Here is a 24,981-nt window from a genome sequence, read left to right as displayed (position 1 = left end):
AAATATTACAAGGTAATAGCTTCTTTACTAGGGTCCTTGTAAGTTATGACTTCCAGTTGTTCAGTTTACAAAATAGTCCTGCTGTGGTAAAAGTTCAGGCTACTGCCACCATTTCAATAAAAATGTGTCTTTGTTTACTCTCTTTAGATATAAAGTAGTTCTATTCATGTTATACGTCATAATTCTAAGAATTTTAGTTAAGGTCAAGGGAGATTTGTAATTTTCATATATTCCTATTGATGTTGATTTGATCGTTTTGTATGATTTTAACTGAGCATTTTAATCATATATTGCAAGCACGGTTGATATAATAATGTTACAAAGTAAATTTGACATTTTATTATAATGCCATCTTAGTGAACAGGTTAAAAGCCCGCACTTTATAAAATCTTATGTAAAACGTATAAGATAAAATCATTTTATTTTCAATTGCCATTATTTATCGAAGGGAAAAGATATGCTTATGGTCTTGTTTAAGATATCCTTAAAATCAAAACAAATACAACCGGACACTTATCCGTCAGATTTATTATTTCTTGGTCTTGTAAAGTATAGAGTAACTGCCAAGTTTTCATCTTTTTAAGCTAAACGATGATCTGTTTTACAGTAAGCAGAAATCTAGTCGGACTGAAAGTACAAATTGATAGCAGGGTGGTTCCTAACAACTGGATACTGATAAACACAACAGAAAATGCTATAACTGTATACCCACAAACTTCAACAGTAAAAACCATAAGACTTACAAGACCTGGTAGTGGAAGAGAATGGTTCCTTACCATCTGCGAGATTAAAGTCAATAGAAAAGGTACGTACGAATGGTCAGTTTTCCATTTAGGGTCGTCTGGGTTGATTTAGATCTAACAGATGTGTAAGAGGCATGCAGCACTGAATGGAGAGCGATTGAAACTCTAATGTTGCCGTGAATCAGACATACTCGTTTTTCGTTTTTATCCATCTTTTCGCAGGAAATTTGCAGTAACGGTTTTATTTTTTTATCATTCTTGCGTAAAAGGATTGCTTGTGAACTTGATTTAAATTATAAAAGTAAATACTGTGCAGAAATATAGTATCTTCACATACAAAATAATCTCATAATAAATACAGTACAGCATATTTTAGAATGATAAACAATATAAAAACATGTACATACTAACAAAGAGTATTAATTCTATTCGTTACGAGGTATAATTATTTATTGAATAAAAAAAGGCCGATGAATAAGTTGTGTCTGTGTCTTCATAGCTTTCTTGGAAGCAATAAGCAGTTTATTTGCTGGGAGAGATTTGTAACATACATGATATTCTCTTATCCAGTTTAATTTGCAGGTTTCTTTCTTGTGATTGATATAGGAAATTTGCTCTTATATATATATTGGAGTTGATCTTTGCTCTTATCCTCTCAAACACTATATCATTATTTCCGCTCTCGGTAAACATGACCCAATTTATTTTGTTCCTTTTACTTACAGTCCAAGAAAGTTTCCTTATTTTATTGACACAACGTCATATCGACGTCCCAGAAATATAATTATAGGTTATTAGCTTTGTGTCGGCAGATATGCACGAGTTCTGCAGCGGAAATATTGCGTTACATTAGGAACGCAATATTCTTCCGATTAAGAACGAGCGCATATTTCTCGATGCAAAGATAATAAGCTTTTTATTACGTACTATGGTGGCATATTTCTGCCGCGAGATGGCTAGCTAGTATTGCGATACTTGAAAAATTATCTTGATAAAGCGAAGTTTTCTGAAAAGTTTGTCTCAATATTCGAAAGTTTCCTGGAACCATTATTGCAATAATCTACGTAAGTATCTCTATATATTTGCGAATGTCCCCGCAGTTGCCATTTATTAGCAATATAGCTATTTCGATACCTTCAGGAATTATCTTGATATTTCGAACTTTTCTGAAAACTTTATCTAAATAGCCTTAAGTTTCCTGAAAATGAAATGCATGTCTTGAAAATAATAATTTAGTGCGATAATATTTTCAGAAAAATGCACAATTTTTCTTGAAAGTTTAGAATATTATCGTGATAGCTACCAAGTATCTCGTGACAGTTTGAAATTTGTGCTAAAATATTTTCAGGAAACGAATAAAATATCTAGAAAATATAATGTTTTGCTGAACTGTTTTCCAAAGATTTCTTGGAAAGTTTTCAGTATTATCGCGATAGCTACCTAGCGATCTCGCGGCAGAAATATGCCATCATAGCTAATAAAAGTTGTTGCGGGAAACAATAATTTGAAACTGTTGTGGTTTACACTGATGGCTTTCTGATTCAACTTTTTAAATGCCAGTCAAATGTTTGCATAATTTTGCTCATTTATTGATATTATAAAACAATTATATTTTAATGTTATCTTAATTTTAATCTTATTCAGGCTATTGAACAAAGTCATAATATATATATTACATTTATGAGTGTTGATAGTTAACATATCAATGGCTTGTGATCTTGAAATATTTTATGCGCTGTTTCTACTCCATCAATCACACGCCAGAAAAAAAACCATTTTTGTTCCAGTAAAAGACCCGTATATCCAAAACCGAGATGTAAGCTCTAATAAATGAATTGAGTTTTGCAGAAGTTGTTAATGCAAATGAATATTATTTTTAAGTACATGCTTGTTGCTGAATATTTTTGCTACATATCTTTGACTATGTAGACAACATATTAAATTACGGGATAATGGGGTTATGTGATCTGGAAATCACTAGATAATCAATATTCGATTTGGTCATAAATCGACGAATCCTTTAGGTGTTAATATCCGACTACATGCAAATAGCCAATCAGTACATATTTATGTTAAAAGACGTTTTACCAAAATCTGCAGATACTGTGCTTTTGCTGTAAGTGATGTATTAGCGAAGATGAATTATGTCTTCATCAGCTAAGCATTGATTTGAGATGTATTTTCGTTTATTACAAACCTAATATTTTCATGTATAGCTTGTGAATCCGGGCAGTATGGTCCACAGTGTGCAAGTTGTTACAAATGTAAACATGGAACAATATGTAACCCCATCACAGGCGCCTGTCCTAATGGTTGTCAGCCAGGTTACCACGGAGAGAAATGCGACATGAGTAGGTATCTGTTTTAAGTTTATTGGTAAAACAGACATGTAGCGTGTAGAAATATTGTTTCAAATTTCAATGCAAAATTCTCCTTTCGACTTTACTTAAAATACTGTAAACAGCTGCACAGAACGTAAAGTTGAAGCTTAAAGTAGATTATTTTGTTGTTTTTGTTTTACAGAAATCTATCTGAAATGTAATATTAGTGACGATATGTTTCAGCTTAAGACAACATCATATACATACGATAATACAGCGCATACGGGAGACTGTATGCTGCTTTTTTGTCAAAACTAATGTCTTTATGTTGGATTTAATCGAAACGTATCTTTAAGAGGCAGTAAGGATAGGTATTAAGAATAAAAATAAACAGTATCTAAAAGGAATATATAATTGTGCTCCAGATAGTCATGTTGAATATTCTAATGAATTAGAAATGTGTTAAGAAAAATCATTTGAAACACCAAAAACAACTGATCAATATGACCAAAGAATAGATAGAGATGGTACCTAAAAAATTCAAATTCATATTTATAGGTTTTTTTCAGAGTGAAATGATAGCTTAGTGCACCAATTTTCTAAATATATTTATGGTTTTCCTCTTCTCCATGTCAAAAATAGAAATATTTGATATCTAAAAAATGACTTTCTCAAAATATCTGAAGCAAAATGGACAACTCTTGTATTGACCGTTTTTCAAAGATTTTTGGACTTCCCCAATTATAGTCTATATCAAAAGCTCCCACAGCTAAAAAAATTCAATAGAGTATAAAGTAAGTTTACTCTACTTTCAACATTTTGAAAGAGCCTATACTGAACTTCCTTTTGTCTTTTAATAAAGTCAAATTCCAAGACTAGCCAAGACTTTAAAACGCTTGAAAAAATTCTGAATGAAAGAGAATGACATGCTCTTTATTATAAGCTTACCAAAACCATACCAAAAATGTACCTTAAATAAGTTATAAAAGATTTTATATTGTAAACAAACCCCTACACCATTTTACCATCACTATTTTCCACTCACGAATGCACTCAATTCAGGTGATAATTGTTGATATATTTGTAAATGAGAGGCCCCAACAAAAACCTTTTTTCAAGTTGTGTAAACAGTATAAGTTTTAAATTAATGTTGATATCTGAAATTATCCGATTACTTTGTTTTCAACAATAGATAAAACACCTTTTAGTTTGTTTAGGGTAATTGACCTGTAACGAAAATCATCAAATAGAGTAATCTCCATATGCTTTTTCAGCATTTATTCGTTTTTCAATGAAAGCAAATGATCGTGCTAGTTCCCTCCAGAGAATATTTAAATTGAGAATTGCTTAAAATACATTACATAGAGTCATTACCTGTCAGCTACCTTAACATGTAGTAATTACAACCACTACCTTAAAACATTGTAATTATATTTGACGACAATGAATTTTTGTGTTACCAATTTAACTTTTTTTGTTATTTCTCATTGTTGGATATATACATTTTACATTTTGATATATAAATGTTGTGTAAACCAATGTATCACCATTGAGAACAATAAATAAACAACTTTGGCTAAAAGATCAAAACTTAATAACGTTTCTTAATGTCGTTAATTTTCTTCAAAGGAATGTATGCATTATTCTATATAATCTTCATGCATTACTAAACTTTCTATCAGGGCCTCACTACAACTTAGAAAATAACTGTCAGTGTAAGTCATGAGAAAAGCCTGCATATTGTATATTGAATACAAAGGGATTTAAACAAATGTAGGTCATATTTTGTCTGCCTGATAAGTTGTTTGAAAAAGGACCTATCTGATTTTTCTTTCACTTTTGATCAATGTTTAATGTTGGCTTCAGTTTATTGATCAATTCAGAGTTGTCCCCCTTTGATTTATTTGGGTAGGTACCATCTCTAGAATAGGCCGGATTATGTCTCTTAAAAAGATACGTTATGGCATCAATAGTAATATTGGATATACTTCTAACGAACCAGGAGCATATGTTACAAAAATTACAATATTTGCAGAATATTGACTTGCAACGTTATATTAAAAGCAATTATCAAATTTATTAAGTTACTCTGATAGTCAAATGTAATAACATACGACAACATATGGAGAAATATTTATCCTTACGCCATTTACAATACAACAGATATAATTTACCATTATCTTGATTAATACACCAGCTTTTATCTTATCATTGACGTCATCATCCCCATTGAGATTAATCTTTACCGTACAAACAAAGGGTGAAACGCATAATTATTCAATAAATTAAATATCATCATTATCACTGTCTTCATTTACGGTAGCAGCATCATGATCATCGTTGGGAATAAGAATACTATACTAAAAATTGCTTTATAATGCATTGCTCGTTAGAGATATTGAATAAGTAAATCGGAATTATTTTAATATCTTAATCATTGACCGCAAAATTCAAAGTAATAAGTAAACGACTCATATCTGCGTATAATCTTCGTTTGCATCTATGGTATCATCATAAATTACAAAATCAAAAGTGTTATCACAAAGCAGTTCCTTTTGTTATGTATCATTATCATAATCATATATCATATCATATCAACAATCTAGGGAATGGTTTCAATTTGTAAATGTAATATTTTTAATATTGATGCAAGATGCTAAGCCAATAGGTTATAGATCATTGTTTGAGATTATTCCAATGAGTTATTGAAATTTATATATATAGCGCCAAATGGAAGGTCGTCACGATCCTTTGTTTATACACGCCAGGACTGGAAATTGTAATACGTCTTGCGGAATAGCTTTATTAGGGCGCAAATGATGGCGAATTATTCTGCAAAACGAATAACCAACTCAGTATGTTTAAGTACAACATTTAATCAAATTTGAAAGAGCTATTTCTAGATGCATACATGGCGCTAAATATAACGTCGACGTGATGCAACATAATTATCGTTGTTTCCGTTTTACCATTGCCAATCATATTAGAATGTAAGGATAATACAGTGTCTTGTCGTTATTCTTGCATAAAAACCGTTACACGACGATTAAATATAAATGTTTTTTAATATACATTTAATGATATATTTTTAATTACCATTCTGTAGTTCACATGTTTTAAATACCCAGGCCCCGGAAATCAATAACACTACCAAATGCATATACTATAACTTTTTAAACGATTTTTATATCTCGTTATTACAAACATGACCTTACAAATATTTTTTTCATATTACTTAAAAATAAGTTAGAAAGAAGCACAATTTAAAGAATAATAACTTTACATTCGAGTTATTTGAGTCCGAACACAGTTCGAGTACGGATGTGTACGAATGTAGTGACAAACTTTCAAAATGTTTATATAAATTCTTCGAGTAATTATATAAACAAGAGGGCCATGAAGGCTCTGTATCGCTCACCTGACCTATTGACCTAAAGATCAACAAGATTAACATTCTGACCAAGTTTCCTTAAGATATGGTCATTAATGTGGCCTCTTAACTAGTTTTTCCTTTAATTTGACCTAGTGACCTAGTTTTTGACCCCAAATGACCCAGATTCGAACTTGATCTAATGATCATCAAGATTAAAATTCTGACCAAGTTTCATAAAGATATGTGTCTTCTAGATTGTTAACAAGTTTTACATTTGATTTGAACTGGTGACCTAGTTTTTGACCCAACCTGACCTAGATTGGAACTTAACCTCATTAAGATTACCATTTTGACTAAGTTTTATAAAGATATGGTCATAAATGTGGTCTCTAGAGTGTTCACTAGCTTTACCTTTGATTTGACCTGGTGACCTAGATTTTTACTCCATATGATCCATATTCGAACCTTACTTAGAGGTTATCAAGAGAAACATTCTGATCAATTTCAATGAGTTTTAAACTTAAAATTAGGTCTCTAGAGTGTTAACTAGCATTTCCTTTGATTTGCCTGGTGACCTAGTGTTTTACCCAACATGACCCAGATTTAAACTTGACCTAGAGATCATCAATGTTAACATTCTGACCAAGTTTCATGAAGATGCAGTCATAAATGTGCTAGAATGTCAACTAGTCTTTCCTTTGATTTGACCTGGTGACCTTGCTTTTGACCTCACCTGACCCAGATTTGAGCATGACCTAAAGATCATCAAGGTTAATATTCAGACCATCTTTCATGAAGATACAGTCATAAATGAAATGTGGCTTATAGAGTGTTAACTAGTTTTTCCTTTGATTTGACCTGGTGACCTAGCTTTTGACCCCACCTGACCTGAACTTGACCTAAAGATCATCAAGATTAACATTCTGACTAAGTTTCATTAAGAAAAAGTCATAAATGTGGCCTCTAGCTTGTTAACTAGTTTTCATTTCTTTAATTTGACCTGGTGACCTAGTTTAAGACCCCACCTGATCAAGATTTAAAGCTGACCTAAATATCATCAGGATTAACATTCGGACCAATTCTCATTAAGATATGGTCATAAATGTGGCCTCTAGAGTGTTAACTAAATTTATCTTCGATTTGACCTGGTGACCTAGTTTTTGACCTCACCTGACCCAGATTTTAATTCGACCTAAAATCATCAAGATTAAGAATCTGACAAAGTTTCATTACGTCATGGTCATTAATGTGGCCTCTAGAGTTTTAACAAGCTTTTCCTTTATTTGACCTGGTGGCCTAGTTTTTGACCCAATCTGATCAAGATTTAAACTTGGCTTAAAGATTATTAAGATTAACCTTCTGACCAAGTTTCATGAAGATACAGTCATAAATGTGGCGGCTAGAATGTTAACAAGCATTTCCTTTGATTTGACTTGGTGACCTTGTTTTTGACCCCAGATGACCCAATATCAAATACGTTTAAGACATTACTGAGGGTAACATTCTGACCAAGTTTCAATTGGACCAAAATTATGACCTCTGGGGTGTTAACAGTCAAACTGTTGATGATGACGGACGGACGGACGGACAACGGACGACGACGGACGACGGACACAGGGCGATCATAAAAGCTCACCTTAAGCAGTTCGTGCTCAGGTAAGCTAAAACATACCGGCTGATTCCAAAAACACAATGGCACAAATTAGATTCTTAAATATTAACGGTTATTTACAAAAACTAAATCGTCACTTCCAAAAGGGGAGTAAACAAGGAAAGAAGCGACTACGAACATTGGTGGGGACAGTGCATTTGGCATTTGCAACTGATACAGCAAATCATTCTGTGGATTAGATTTATCTTTTATGCTAGAAAACAGTTTATTATGAAAGAAATAAGACGCAAATACAAGATGCAAATCTACGCAAAAGTACATGTACGTCCCTGGGAAAGCATTTCAAGAATAATCGAATAACTGAAAGTACAGAAAGGCTGGCTACCACAAAACACTGAATGAAAACTGTACAGGAAGGGTGTTTACAAAATCTGAATCTGATATCATGGGGTTTTCGTATCAAACTAAAGTGAGCATAGGATACTGTTGAGAGAAATCATCTACTTAATTTGAGAAAGGTTTTGCTTCTTTGGAGATAACACAATTAGTTAGACAAACAGCAACTAATTCTCACTTGGGAATCTGAAAAAAAGATTTATATCTATCAGGAAAGGTCAGGTTCCGAGAACGCAGCACAATCAAACCGCAAGCCAATAGCAGTGTATAAATGGATGTGTATATATAACCATGTCTATAAAAACAAAAATTATAGACAATCGAGGACAAAAATCAATGAAGAAAACACAGTCTTGTAACTGTCAGTGGGAAACACACCACTGGTAAATTTAAACCAGTAAATGATGCGTTTGTAACATTATTCTTGGCCCCATCTATGGTTCTAAATTAAAGTGAACACATAAAAGCCAGACTGAGCCGTTGACTTTAATATAGACTTGCATATGAATAAGTATGTTTGTTTTGTAAATAGAAATATCATATTTATAACCGAGAAGCAATCACATATTTAGAAAAATGTCCAAAGAACAGTGAAATTGTTTACAATCTGTAAGCTGTCAGGGTACAAACTTGAGAAATATTTCAGAGCAAAACAATACCACCTGTTGGATAAGAACAATAAGCAGAAACAGAATAAATAAAAATGAAGAAGTAAAGCATGTCAAAAATGAAAATTACACATTGCCAAATAAAGCCTCTGTGTTTGTATAGACTCTCGACTTTTACTCTTGAAATTTGATAACGATTTTGTACAATTTGACATTGGTAAATTAAGCTAATATTAATATATGTATACAAAAATGAATAATTTTTATCTGATATTAAAACAATTCTAGGGACATAATATCAGATAAATTATGTTAGTAACAAACATATCATCTATTATTCGATATGACATCCCTAAAATTATGTATGAAAATTAATCAGGCTGAAAATATGCCTTTTTCAGGTTTTAATTTAATGATGGTGAATTAAATGCCAAAGTAATACATTCCTGTAAATATATAATACAGGTACGAAGACAGAATAGACGAACGTGTCGCACGGCTTTTACCGTGAATCGCAAGTACACGTAAAAACTAAATATTATAAGGCAATCTGAAAATAGATTATGCCTGGGGAAAACTCCATTACTTTTTAAATCAATTTTGGTGTGTAATCTTAATTGAAACCAAATCAATATCGCTTAAAGCGGCACCACAAAATAACTGGGTTTTTTTTCCATGATGGTTATACATGATTTGCATGAAAAATATGAGATACACAAGAATTTAGTTTCAAGTTGACAGTGACATATATGAGGTCAAGAAAATGTTTTTAGTGTCTTAACATTTTATTGAATTAATGTAGTTATGTGTACATAAATCAGTGCATTTAGTTAAGTTTCAATCACATTTTGTTTCTACAGTGTAAGACAGTTATTCATCTATATTTTTAAAACTATGCTGAAAAGAAATTGACTGAATAAGCTTGCAGATAAAGTTGTAAAAACACATTTATTTAGGAAGGGCCTAAATTGCCCACCTGACTACTTGTCATATAGATGTATATTACCTGTAGTATAAAAATAGTTTTCATGGAGATTTTGTGGGCGAAAAAAAATGATGTCACTTGGTCGTGATAGGTCTTTAAATAAATCGCTATCTCTTAATGATCGTACTAATCACGTACTTACTTTAGCGTTTATAATGGAAGAACAGTTTATTCTAAATTTAGGGGCATTAAAAATTTGTTGTTATTCAGATGTTTGACATATATGTAACACATAAGCAATTAATCTTAACAATGACGTTGTCTGCTTGATGCTAGTAAATAAATGTATTTTACAGGCTAATAAGACTTTTTTAATCTGTAAGGCTGTCCAGATGGCATATATGGTCCTGACTGTAATTCAACGTGCACAAGTCATTGTTACAATGGGATAAGTCAATGTAACAAGACCACAGGTGACTGCATACAGGGTTGCAGGACTGGATATTTTGGACACAATTGTTCATCTGGTATGTTTGAACAAGGATTGTAGTATTTTCCCAAAGAGGTATTATATCAGATTTCGAAACAGCAGTTGGTTCTAAGTTAAATATGATTTGACATATTTGCAGCAGCCTTCAAGCTTATAAACAATAGAAATACATCGCCTTCGGCTCGCAATTGCTACTGGTAGGAACTTGCAGTATTTTAATCGCTGTGTAGGTATTATATGTTAGTTATAATGTAACACTGTCGTATCTGTACAGTTAGCTTATACTTACAACAATAATTGTACTTTTCTCTTGTACTAATTGTTATCGTTTATACCTAAATAAATTAATCTTGAAATCTCTCGAATCTCTTGATAATTTTGCAGAATGTGAACTTGGACGATTTGGTCATAACTGTTCATCATACTGTAGTGTCCATTGCCTAAATGGTTTATCCCATTGTGATAAAGCAACCGGCAAATGTAACCGAGGATGTGAAGCAGGTTATATGGGGAAAAATTGTTCCGAAGGTTAGATTCCCTTATCATATCTTATTTATTATGACTAATATTACATACTGTTTTGAAAGTATAGTGTCTGGAAATCGGATAATGGTGTTTTTGTTTTTATACTTGGAGTAATGTAGGTTTGGAATTGAAACTTTGTTGTTATTGCGAAGTTTGATATAGGTGTTGCACATTAGCAATTATTCTTAACAAGGATGTTGTCTGCTTAATGCTAGTGAATAGATGTATTTTACAGGCTAATAAGACTTTTTTAATCTGTCAGGTTGTCCAGATGGCAAATATGGTCCTGACTGTTATTCAACGTGCACAAATCATTGTTACAATGGGACAAGTCAATGTAACAAGACTACAGGTGACTGCATACATGGTTGCACAGGTGGATATTTTGGTCATAATTGTTCATCTGGTATGTTTGAACAAGGATTATAGTAATTATCTATTTAGACCTATCCGATCTTCAAAAGGCAGTTGCATTACTGTTATGTTGTTTCTAACAGTGCTCTCAGATATAACCATGTAATTGTGTGAATAAATGTATGATTGTCTGAAACCTATACAATTTATAACAACGTTCTATTTTAAATGAATAAGCTACAGAATGTTGCATTTTCGTTTCATTTGTTTATACCAGAATGTCCAGATGGCAAATTTGGTCTTGACTGTAATTCAGCGTGCACAAGTCATTGTTACAATGGGACAGGTCAATGTAACAAAACCACAGGTGACTGCATACAGGGTTGCACGGCTGGATATTTTGGTCATAATTGTTCATCTGGTATGTTTGTACAAGGATTCTTGTAGTTTCAAATGAGGTCTATCAGATTATCAAAATGCAGTTGCGTTCTAAGTTAAATATAATTTTATATGTTTAATAAACTGTCACAGCACTAGCCTTCAAGCTTATAAGCAATAAAAATGCATCGCCTAGGGCTCGCAATTGCTGCTGATAGGAACTGGCAGTATTTTAATAGCTGTGTATAGGTATGATATAGGTATGATATATTGGTTATATGTAACGCTGTTGTAGCTGTACAGTTTACTTATACTTACAACTGATATTATATATACCTCTTGTACTAATCGGAACCGCCATTTTTATTTGTGGCAATGGACGTTGTATAATTTTTATACCTAAATAAATAAATCTTGAATTCTCTTGAATCTCTATGTAATTTTGCAGAATGTGAACTTGGACGATTTGGTCGTAACTGTTCATCATACTGTAGTGTCCATTGCTTAAATGGTTTATCCCATTGTGATAAAGCAACCGGAAAATGTAACCGAGGATGTGAAGCAGGTTATATGGGCAAAAATTGTTCCGAAGGTTAGATTCCCTATTCATATCTTATTTATTATGACTAATATTACATACTGTTTTGAAAGTATAGTGTCTGGACCAACGTCCATAAATTGCAAATCGGATAATGGTGATTTCGCTTTTTATATCTGGAATAAAGTAGGTTTGGAATTGAAACTTTATTGTTATTTAGAAGTTTGATATAGGTGTTGCACATTGGCATTGATTCTTAAAAAGGATGTTGTCTGCTAAATGATAGTAAATACACGTATTTACAGCTAATAAGCCTTTTTCAATCTACCAGGTTGTCCAGATGGCAAATATGGTCCTGACTGTAATTCAACGTGCACAAATCATTGTTACAATGGGACAAGTCAATGTAACAAGACCACAGGTGACTGCATACAGGGTTTCACGGCTGGATTTTTTGGCCATAATTGTTCATCTGGTATGTTTGAACACGGATTGTAGTTTTATCTACTGAGACCTATCCGATCTTCAAAAGGCAGTTGCATTACTGTTATGTTGTTTCTAACAGTGCTCTCAGATATAACCATGTAATTGTGTGAATAAATGTATGATTGTTTGAAACCTACACAATTTATAACAACGTTCTATTTTAAATGAATAAACTTCAGAATGTTGCATTGTCGTTTCATACACATTTGTTTATACCAGAATGTCCAGATGGCAAATTTGGTCCTAACTGTAATTCAGCGTGCACAAGTCATTGTTACAATGGGACGGGTCAATGTAACAAAACCACAGGTGACTGCATACAGGGTTGCACGGCTGGATATTTTGGCCATAATTGTTCATCTGGTATGTTTGTACAAGGATTCTTGTAGTTTCAAATGAGATCTATCAGATTACCAAAATGCTGTTGCGTTCTAAGTTAAATATAATTTTATATGTTTAATAAACTGTCACAACACTAGCCTTCAAGCTTATAAGCAATAAAAATACATCGCCTGGGGCTCGCAATTGCTGCTGATAGGAACTGGCAGTATTTTAATAGCTGTGTATAGGTATGATATAGGTATAATATATTGGTTATATGTAACGCTTTTGTAGCTGTACAGTTTACTTATACTTACAACTGATATTATATATACCTCTTGTACTAATCGGAACCGCCATTTTTATTTCTGGCAATGGACGTTGTATAATGTTTATACCTAAATAAACAAATCTTTAAATCGCTTGAATCTCTATGTAATTTTGCAGAATGTGAACTTGGACGATTAGGTCGTAACTGTTTATCATACTGTAGTGTCCATTGCTTAAATGGTTTATCCTATTGTGATAAAGCAAACGGCAAATGTAACCGAGGATGTGAAGCAGGTTATATGGGCAAAAATTGTTTCGAAGGTTAGATTCCCTAATCATATCTTATTTATTATGACTAATATTACATACTGGTTTGAAAGTATAGTGTTTGGACCAACGTCCGTAAAAAGTAAATTGGAAAATGGCGTTTTCGTTTTTTTATATCTGGAGTAATGTAGGTTTGGCATTGAAACTTTGTTGTTATTGACAGGTTTGACATTTGTGTTACACATTAGCAATTATTACATATATTGATAATGATGTTGTTTGTTAATGCTAGTAAATAGATTATTTTACAGGTTAATAAGCCTTTTTCAATCTATCAGGTTGTCCAGATGGCAAATATGGTTTTGACTGTAATTCAACGTGTACAAGTCATTGTTACAATGGGACAGGTCAATGTAACAAGACCACAGGTGAATGCATACAGGGTTGCACGGCTGGATATTTTGGCAATAATTGTTCATCTGGTATGTTGTTGCAAGGATTTTAGTATTTTTTACATTGAGACCCACCAGATTTCAAACAAAAATGCAGTTCCGTTGGATCTTCTTTCCAGATTTTATTTACTTCACAAAAGCGGTTATTAAGTGCTGTGTGACGGCCGTAAAAAGTCGCCCCGACTTCATCTCAGTGGTGTTATATTTTCTGGTCGTTCGGGATCATTGATTACAACTCATTTAGACTTGAAGATTGAATAGTGCTTAAGCCGGTGCTAGGGGGCGTGGGCAGTGGTGCATGTTCCATTACTGCTCATGAACAGTCTCAATCAAACCGAGTCTGCAATTTTCACTGTTTGCCTTGTTCTCGGTGCTTCCGAGGGATCTACTTTCCAGATTTTATTATAATCTGTCACAGCAGCAGTCTTCAACGCATTAAACAACAACCAAACATTGGCTGTAAGCTTGCAATTGCTACTGGTAGGAACTTGAGGTATTTAATCGCTGTGTGTAGGTATGATACGTTTGTTATAATGTAACACTGTCGTATCTGTACAGTTAATTTATACTTACAACAATTATTGTACTTTTCTCTTGTACTAATTGTAACCGCCATTTTAGTTTGTGGTAATGGATGTTGTATAATGTTTATACAACATTTTCGTACTTTTAGCATGTGAGGGCGTGAACGGTAGCATGCACTTCCACTACCGTCCATGAACAGGCTCAATCAAACCGAGCCTGCAACATTTTCGTTTTTGTCGTGTTGAGCGACCTGTGAAGTTTCCACTTTTCGCTATTTTATACCTAAATAAATTAATCTTGAAATCTCTCGAATCTCTTGGTAATTTTGCAGAATGTGAACTTGGACGATTTGGTCGTAACTGTTCATCATACTGTAGTGTCCATTGCTTAAATGGTTTATCCCATTGTGATAAATCAACCGGCAAATGTAACCGAGGATGTGAAGCAGGTTATACGGGCAAAAATTGTTCCGAAGGTTAGATTTCCTAATCATATCTGATTGAATATGACTTTATATTAATTAGTGTTTTGAAAGTATAGTGTCTGGGCCAAAGTTCATAAATTGTAAATCGGATAATGGTATATTCGTGTTTTTTATCAGCAGTAAAATAGGTTTTGCATTGAAACTTTGTTTTTATTTAGATGTCTGGCAGTTGTGTTACACTTTAGCGATTTTTATGTACGAGGATGTTATCTGCTAGTAAATAGATGTGTATTACAGGCTTATTAGACTTTTTGAATCTAACAGGTTGTCCAGATGGCAAATATGGTGCCGACTGTACTGCAACGTGCACAAATCATTGTTACAATGGGACAGGTCAATGTAACAAAACCACAGGTGACTGCATTCAGGGTTGCACGACTGGATATTTTGGACATAATTGTTCATCTGGTATGTTTGAACAAGGATTGTAGTATTTATCTATTAAGAACAATCAGATCTTCCAAAGGCAGTTGCATTACTGTTATGTAGTTTCTAACAGTGCTCTCGGATATAAGCATGTAACTGTATATATGTTTGTTTAAAACCTATACAATTTATAACAAAAGCCGTTGTATTTTGGTTTCATACCAGAATGTCCAGATGGCAAATTTGGCGTAAACTGTTTGCGATCGTGCCGTTGTTTTAATGGGGAAGCCTGTCGTAAAACGGATGGCTACTGCAAAAATGGATGTGCATTTGGATGGACTGGAACTAACTGTAGTGAAGGTACTTTGTGTTTGATTTTGTCTTTCTTTTACAAATATCAATTCTTTTAAATTACTTCACCGAAGAAACAGACGCTTTATGAAATTAGATAATATCGCGTTTTGAAGTGTTTAACATCGTAAAGTTCATTATTTCATACTTTAAGATATGCACGTTTATGGAAAAGAATCATGAAGTCGTGAAGTGTGAAATCGGGCAGTCCATGATTTCGAACTTAAAAAATCACAAGTTTTAAGTTGTGAAGTGTGGAATCATAAAGGCACTTCCAGTCTTCCGTACACTAAACTAGTCATTATCTCACTCTGATTCAATGACATCTTAACTTATATCAACAAATGAGGGTCCACCATGTTGAATGGCTACACATATAGTATTTTGGTCAGAGCTTAATACGTCTTAAAGAAATCAAGGTCTTTAAGATAAATATTATATATTTCCTCGTAGACAGGAATATCTTAAGAACTATGACAGAACAGGCAAAAACAAGCATGTCATCAACTGCTCACAACTGGACATCAGATCTTGCTATTGATGGCGATGTAGGGCCTGTCCCTGATGCATGTCACTGCTGCAGCGGTACACAAAACTCTCAAACATCATGGTGGATGGTAGATATTGGTAAACGATTCCCAGTTAACCATATTACAGTTTACAGCAGACGTAACGGTTTGTATTAGATTGGACAGTTATAAAAATAAGTACCACCCAATGTTGAAAATAAAAAGATAGACAGACAAAAAAGAAATTTAATTGGCGTAAATTAAACTTTCTTTTTTCATCCAGTAAAAACAAATTTAAGCACATATTTCTTTGTGTCTTTATGCAAACAACGGATCAGAAAATCAGCACACACTAAAACAGAGTTATTAGAAGGTTGTGTATTTAATGTCACTTGCGAAAAACTTATATATGTTAACATATTCATATTGAATAGCTTGTCGGTCAATTATTAAACCTATTACCCGAGAACGGAAGGACAGAGAGCAAAAGGTTTTGATTATTGATCGACAAGTCATTCAATAAAGGTTATATTACGTGACATCAGAATTAATTTCAATATTTTCATTTTCAAATTTAATCTTTATTTTATACAGAACCAACTATGAACCGGCGATTTATATATTGAAGTAACTGTTTACACTGCTCTCGTTTGAGATGGTACTCTGTCCACTTCTCTCTTCTCCATTTGTCAGTGTATTTATAACAGAAACAGGAACAATGGCGACATTGCCGACTACTAGCTGTCAAGCAATATCTGACGGTCAAAAGAAGACATATATTGTCATTCCAAGTTCCGCGACTGGACCAATATATGACGTCATTAAAATGGCGACCAATTTTGTAAATATATTACTGCGTGTCTTCAAATTAACTTACGATTAATGTTATTTTCGTAATAAAGGTATTACAATGCATTTGTAATTTTTCATTGTCGAATAGTGATGTATACGTGTCAATAGCTATTCCTAATATGTCCGTAGTTGAACACTTCTCTGTTTCACATGGACATAATATTTTCTTGCCAAATATTTGGCCTTACATCTGCAATGATATTGGGCGAATTGAATTGAAAAATAAATTGTTTTTTCAAACAACATCTTGATTCCTTTTTGATAGTTCTATATGTTTTTTATCTTTAATAGAATCATATCAAATTTAAGGCCGAGTATAATGCTTTATGAAGTTGTATTTGCATGTTTATAAAAACCATGGGTCTCCGTGGCTCTGGCTTAGTGGTTATGGTTACCGGCTTTAAAAGACAAACTTTAAGCTTTAAAGACAGACAAAACTGACTACACTGACATCACTGACTATCAATGAAGTAATAATACATATTCTTAATAACAACAATGGCCCCAATTTTAATGACGTCATAGTTCAGTCTAGTTGTAGAAAAAAGTTTGATGGCATGGCTTTGAATAAACGTCAGACATTAATTTTTTATTTCAGAATCTCAAAACAATCTAAAAATGTATATTACAGTTTTCACACCCAGAGGAAACAGACATTAATAGTAGGAATGGCAACGAATAGTCGAATATTCGTCCATTACGCGAATATTTGAACACTATCTGCATGCTCATTGAAATTTTTATGGCCGAGGAACCGATCTTGCAGACACACGTGATAATGATGAATTATTGATGATTATCCGCTAAACAGTCCATTCAATATTTGTGTAATAGATTTCCGCTTACGCCCGTGCTTGGGGCGTAAGAGAAGTTGCGCTTTCCATTACCTCTAACTAACAAATTCAGTCAAACAAAGTCTGTTATAATTCTGCTTGGTTGCATTCTCACGGGTATGAAACGTTGCCTGCGGCACAAAATGTGCCGCACTGAAATGAAGGCATCGCGCTTCCGACGGCGCAGGCATTGCGCAGGGTGTTTACAAAAATACGTTGAGTAAAATTGAACGTTTTTGGTAATTGTCTTTTTACAGTAAAAACGTTTTAAACATCGGGGAATGCAGCGGGATGTAGTTGTGTCTTACCGACAAATCCATGCCCAGTTTGTGAAGAAATATGTAATTTTGTTATTATGCGCGTGTTTTTCACCGGATACAGTAACGTGAAAATTACAAAAGCAGTGAATATTACGAGTCATTTCACCGGTCACCTCCTGCTGAAAAAGGAATGATGTATTTCTGTAGTATATTATATAACTATATGATTTCTGATCGATTGAGATAAATACATGTCAAGGAAAAGGCATATCCCCTCGTTCTGCCGACTTTTCAGTGTAGTGCCGCAGGCATCTCGGTGTTGCCAAAGTAACAATTGTTCTGTTATTTAATCCAACAACCCAAAAGTTACTTGAGAAAAATCCAAACATTTAAAGAGGATTGGCCATTTTGGCACTGTTTTGTTCTTGTACTGTGTATAACGGTATGACGTCACTGCTTGAGGTCAATAAATGTTTTTGATTCTGCCTTTTAGTCAATGCGACATTTTATCCTTAATCATGTCACTATGTTTAAACCAATGGAGATGACAATAAAACTAATTTAGTAATAAATCTTGATATCAAAAATTTGTAAATTGTGTTACTCAGAGGCAAACTGCAAGATTCATTACTAACAACTATTGTAAGACCCCAGGCACAGTCACAAATATCCCTACTTATCTCAAATGGCATGCTTTGAAGATAGAAGAGAATATAATAGATTAGCATTCTTTCACAAAATGGTTTATAATCATGTTGATCTCGATATCTAAGTCAGTATCTTACACCATACACCAGACAGTCTAGGCATTACCTTCACTCACCTAGCATATCACATACCAGCTACCACAGTAGATTATTAAAAATTTTCATTCTTTCCGTGGACAGTTCAATGGAACACATTTCTATCGTATGAAGTCAGCATTAAATCAATCTCCGGATCCAAACTGCATACCTGCTTCAACTATAAATGTATTACACTTGCTTTTAGCCTGTTTTTAACCCTACTAACATTTTCCTTTCTGCACAACATGGTATGTATGTACATTTTTATCCAGATAGGGAGTTAAGGTTCTCTTTAAGTATTGCACAATTTTTATCACTAACTGCCAATGAAAACTAGGTGGATTTAGTAGCTTAGAAAAGCTGGTGGTTAACCCCTCCCCCGCCCCTGTCCCCACCACGCATGACCATAATTTTTCATCACTGAACGTTCGCCATTATAATACTAAAGAAGAAGGAAAGAATATTTAAACATATATACTGGTTATTATTCTTGTAGTCTATATACGAAAGAACTGAGTGCTTTGGTTAAATTTTGCCTTACGGAACTGCGACAACCTTTACGTTGACACAAACATTGCTCCGTTTAACACCGATTTAATAACTATAGATTTCTTATTAGATGGTTCTCTCTTATTCAATATAATATTCTTTCAATATAGTACTCACCTTCAGGTCATAGTTAACTAGAGTGTAAGCTACACAGTGGTGTATTTGCTGACCATTCCAAGGCGTAGCCATACTGTGTTCCTTCTTCATTTATGTTTGTGTCTGTTTATTACTTCTGTGTAAAAACAGCATTCGTTTGTGTTAATGTGAAGATGTGCTCAGTAACTGTATACGTGTATATAATTATTCATACCCATATCCAGCTGCCCATATCTCTATTTGGAGTCTAGTCTGAGTGGCTGTGTTCTTTGAACGTGACTTATTGTGTAAAACTACGACTTTTTCTGTTTGTTTTCAAATGTAAGAAAACGGTATAAGGTATTAAACACCAATTAGCATAGACAGAGATTACTATAAGTTGTATAATCGTTAACATATCAGTACTGGACACTATTTGAGAAACAATTGTATTTGTTTCTGATTTTAGCATGGTGTAGATGTATAAACAGACGGATTTTAGATCAAATTTGAAATGACTTTAGTATTTGATATGTTACTTTTATTATTTTTAATAATTAAGGAGTGACAGTTATTTTCCTTAAGCAGTCATATTTTATTTCTTTATGCAGAGAAAGATTACCAGCAGCTGACTGGTTTCCAGCTTTACTTTTCTAACGACACCGCGACAGATTCATTTATATCAAACGGAAACAAAACATCAACGAATTCGGGTTCCAAGCATGAACTAACATTTCTGAGTATTGTTACCAGATATATCAGAATACAGAGGTCCGGTATATTGACATTGTGTGAAGTTCGTGTTTACGAAGGAGGTATTGTATATTCTATATTACAATCTGTCTATGTAGGTTATAAAATGGTGTCTTACTAAAAGTCTTAAAATAAAACATGACAGTGACCTACGGAAGAGAAAAATGAAAATGCAAAATGTGTTTTATTTGTACCGAGAAGAAATAAAAACGTCAAAGCATAAAAAGTTTGTATTTACAATGATTCACTTTTACCCGAGATGGGTTCAGTGGAACATGTAAGATATTTTGCATACTGTGTGCATTTGTAATTTTAGAAATTAAAGAAACGGTATTAAATTTGTTGCAACCAAAACAATAAATAGAACGTCAAATGTTTCGTATAATTATTTACACCTTCTTCAGAATGTCCGGTTGGAACGTTCGGGGACGAATGCTCACAAAACTGCCACTGCGCAGATGAGCGGCCATGTGATGCAATAACAGGTTATTGCCAGTCACCTATCTGTAAAACAGGATGGATTGGATTAGCATGCAACAAGCGTGAGAAAATAAAGCTTTGTATTTGCATAACATTTACCAAGTAAAGCTGTTAAAAGTACCTCAGTTTTAGATAATCATTGCATTCATCCCTGATGTGTGTCCATTAAATCAGCATGAAAATTATGTTAAGAATGATTTGTGTCAGGTACTTCTAGCAGGAGCGTTTGTCTTCTTTTGTTTTACGTTCTTCATATTTCTACAGAGAAGTTCTTTATTTATGAAATAATATATCATATTGTGTGATTTGTCGCTAAATAAAATCACTGTTTTGAGTTCAGATCCGACGAATAATATCACGAGGGCGCAGCCCGAGTGATATAATAATACGCATCTGAACAACAACAAAGCAAATCACTGTTTGATATATATTAATTCGATTCTAACACGTTACTAAGATTTAAAAGTACATCCTTGTCGATATCCATTTGCCTGTTTTTTTTTTTTTTTTTTTTTTTTTTTTTTTTTTTTTGGTTTCTTTTCCAGCGTGGCAATATGCCGTTTGACGCTATGACGTAATAATTGTGACGTCAGAAAAAAATGAATTGTTGTATAATAAGTTAATAACAGACAATTTTCAGTCTTCTTTGTTTAATAGGAAAATTAATCGAGTCGTGTTCGAATCCTTTTTTACAGACATGTTATATCCTTTTCTTAACCACGCTAACCATTTAAAGATATACTTCAACGTAATATGCATCAACAGATAGGTTGTAACACACATGTTTTTTACATTTATTAAGTGATAATCATCTTGTCCTGGCATTAAATCTATAGTGATGCATAACAGAGTATCGGTAAACATGGCAACGCATCGGTATCGGCAAAAAATGGTAAAATATCGGTTATACACGGCAAGACATGGGTAATATATAGCAAAGTATCAAAAGTACAATGTACTTGGCAAAGTATCGTAAAACATAGCAACGCGTCTGTAATACATGGCAATGTATCGGTAATACACGGCAAAGTACAAATGTATTGGTAATAAATGCACTGTTTCGGTTATATAGGTACCGGACCGGTAATATATAGCAATGCATTAGTAATAAATTCCTCGTATCAATAATACATGGCAAAGTAATAATGTAGCAAAAGAAAAACACAAAGTACTGAATTTCAAAATGCACATTAAACGTATTACTACGTAAAGTCGCTTTTTTTTCTGTGCACAAAGACTATAAAATATACCGAAAATATCGTTGCAGTTATTTTTATTCAATTATATATGAAATAATAATAGTTTACCTATAAAATACATAACATACAAACTTTTGATCTACCATTTGACATACGTTATTTCACATGGACATAAACGTATTAATTATAAGAAGTTAACTATACTTAGGTCTCTATTTTGTACATCTGCATTTAGTAGAGTTGAAATTAAACCGTAGTCGGAAAGTTTGTTCTTTGTGAACATTTAATGTAGCTTGGCATACACACATTGGGTTTATCTGATATATCATTATAGGCACTTCTGTATAGCATGTTTCATTTTCTTTTACAATATTTAGCAAAACCAATTTGACTTTCCAGAATGTCCACAAGATACCTTTGGAGATAAATGCGCTGAGAAATGTTTCTGTGCAAAGGGTACATGTACCAATAGTTATGGAATATGTCATGGTAAATGTCGATCCGGATACACTGGTTCACACTGTAATGAAGGTAGAGATATTATATTGTTATTTATTTAACAAATAATCAAGGCCTTCGATTGGTTTATCGTCTGATTTACCACGGTTCAGAGTTCAATTGCGTAGGAATTGAACCACGAGGGCGTTAGCCCGAGTGGTTAAATACTGAAGCATCTGGACGATGAACCGTGGTAAATTAGACGATAAATCACAAGAAGGCCTTGATTATTTTCATTCTGACATGCTCATCGATATATTTTAATAGATATTATGCTGGGTTTCATTTACGCGAGGAGTAATGTATCGGACGTCATGTGGCAATTTGACATAACGTCTTACCGGTCCGCGCGTCAAACGTTGTTTATCGCAGAATATACATAGCTTGATTTCCTTCTTTGTTTAACTGGAAATCAAATCGAGCCATGTTAGAATGTTACTTGTACATTGGTAATCCACAATGTATATAGATATTAAAGTTTTTGGTAAACATCTAGTCCATTCAACTTGTAAATATGTGTAGTAAATGTGACCTTTGTTATAGGCATATTGTTGACTCATGTTCATTTTTGCAAAGTAGACCTGTAGTAAGTTTAAAACAATTATTTGAAAAGGCTAGCATCACAAATCATTTAAATGATAGATACATTAAATCAAACAACATGTAAACATGTACTTAAGTTAGACAAAACTCTTTGTATCTTTTGTCTGTTGACGGTATGCACAAGGAATAGCTCATTCGAGTATAGCGAAATGGTACGTAAAAGGGGGATTGATAACGTATTTACATTTTCGTTTCAATCATACATTTTATCAGGTGATTATCAAGAAAATATGAACGACATTTTACTGATTCAGATATTTTTTATTTGCAATTTACGATAAACGAAACAGAAACCAAGTAGAAAATAAGCTGAATAAGTAGTAGTTTTCAAAATATAAATTGAATCATATCACCCTTATCCATTGCATTTGTTTTGCAGCCGACATTTTCAAAACACAAAACCAGACAGATGTTCACACCAGTAGCGAGCATAGTGCTACCAAAATAATAGGAGGGACAGTAGGTGGTTCTGTAGCAGTTATTATTGTGATTATAGCAATTAGTATCATCATATTCAAATCTAGAAAGAGAAACAGGTAATATTTTAATACAAAAAATATCACTCATTCTTTGTGCATATTTTTAGAAATAACCTTGAAGTAATTATAATCTTATAATCCGGTATTATAGTTTTGAACTCAGTAGATGTTGTTATACCTATGATCATATTTTTGGGCAAACTAATCAATTAAACATTAATTTGTTTCGTTCTCTGAGTAATTGCATAACACTTATTTACCAATATCTTTATTTTACAGCAAGGATAGCAAACATGATTATGAAACACCAGACATCACACGTGCACAGACAGAAACAGAATACGATACATTAGACAACACGAATGGTATGTGCGGCCTTAGTAAGATGTGCTTGAATTTCCACACGTACTCATTTTAACTGTATATATCATAAGTCGTATTTATGCTAATTTTGTGCATAAGACTAAGTAAAATTATCAAAAAGTATCAATGTTTGCAACCTTCCCAACGACATGGTTCACATTACAATGGTGTCAGAAATAACATCACACACCTGATATAAAATGTACAGGCCAGTTTGTGAAATACTGACGTTTATTAGCTTTATTAGTTTTATACAGCTATGAAAGAGTATTGGAATTACCAAATTAAGTATGAAAATAGTGTTTTGATATCTACATTCACCAACCCTCAGGATAAACAAAGCTTGTTTAACAGACAAAAAAATCGAGCCATGTTAGAATTAATGGCAAAATAAGTAGTTTTAATTCTTCTTTGTACGAAAAAAAAATGTTGTAGTGTTTTTGGATGAACTTTAAGAAGGAAAACGCGATACTGATTTTCATTACAAACCTGTTTTCTTAACTTTCAGACAATCGAGGCCAGTCCAACAACAATTATGAAAACGTGAAAGTCAGCGCCTTTTGACTTACTTCACATTGTTTCATTTCTTTTGATCATGTTATTGAATGAAACTTAGCATAACTATTTTCTTGGCACTATGCAGTTTTCTTTCGTATATTCATAATGCTGGACTGATATATAATAAATGATATTTATATTTGTTACACCAACACTTAAAAGAAAAACAATGACGGATGGCGTAAAGGAGATTCCAATGTCCCAGCTCTGCAGACATTTTTGTTGTAGTAAACAGACAAATCCACTTATCAATACTCTGTATAACCTGCATACTCTATATTAATGAGTCAAAGTGATGTCAAAGCCATATGACTGTTGTTGTTTTCACATGTTCTTGTATGAGTAGTGATATCAGACATGAAATAAATCAGCAAACACTGTAAAACACAGTTTTACCTCT

The 24,981-nt window shown here is 33.3% G+C and overlaps 1 protein-coding gene across 1 annotated transcript in view; it reads left to right on the top strand.

Annotated features, from left to right (window-relative positions):
* LOC128554966 (multiple epidermal growth factor-like domains protein 10) overlaps positions 1-24,587 on the top strand; it is a 33,368-nt gene extending 8,781 nt beyond the window's left edge. The window contains exons 6-23 of the mRNA XM_053536306.1: positions 608-805; positions 2,960-3,094; positions 10,853-10,996; positions 11,256-11,399; positions 11,625-11,768; positions 12,174-12,317; positions 12,595-12,738; positions 13,518-13,661; positions 13,946-14,089; positions 14,916-15,059; positions 15,660-15,794; positions 16,239-16,464; positions 20,237-20,463; positions 20,806-20,943; positions 22,480-22,611; positions 23,561-23,717; positions 23,940-24,025; positions 24,532-24,587. Coding sequence (XP_053392281.1) covers positions 608-805; positions 2,960-3,094; positions 10,853-10,996; positions 11,256-11,399; positions 11,625-11,768; positions 12,174-12,317; positions 12,595-12,738; positions 13,518-13,661; positions 13,946-14,089; positions 14,916-15,059; positions 15,660-15,794; positions 16,239-16,464; positions 20,237-20,463; positions 20,806-20,943; positions 22,480-22,611; positions 23,561-23,717; positions 23,940-24,025; positions 24,532-24,587 — 2,642 coding nt within the window. The remainder of the gene's footprint in view (positions 1-607; positions 806-2,959; positions 3,095-10,852; positions 10,997-11,255; positions 11,400-11,624; positions 11,769-12,173; positions 12,318-12,594; positions 12,739-13,517; positions 13,662-13,945; positions 14,090-14,915; positions 15,060-15,659; positions 15,795-16,238; positions 16,465-20,236; positions 20,464-20,805; positions 20,944-22,479; positions 22,612-23,560; positions 23,718-23,939; positions 24,026-24,531) is intronic.
* The last annotated feature ends 394 nt before the right edge of the window (positions 24,588-24,981 follow it).

The sequence above is a fragment of the Mercenaria mercenaria genome, unplaced genomic scaffold (assembly GCF_021730395.1).
Source record: "Mercenaria mercenaria strain notata unplaced genomic scaffold, MADL_Memer_1 contig_905, whole genome shotgun sequence".
Taxonomy (NCBI): domain Eukaryota; kingdom Metazoa; phylum Mollusca; class Bivalvia; order Venerida; family Veneridae; genus Mercenaria; species Mercenaria mercenaria.
The sequence above is the reverse complement of the archived record's forward strand: the minus strand, read 5'-3'. Positions and strand labels throughout refer to the sequence as shown.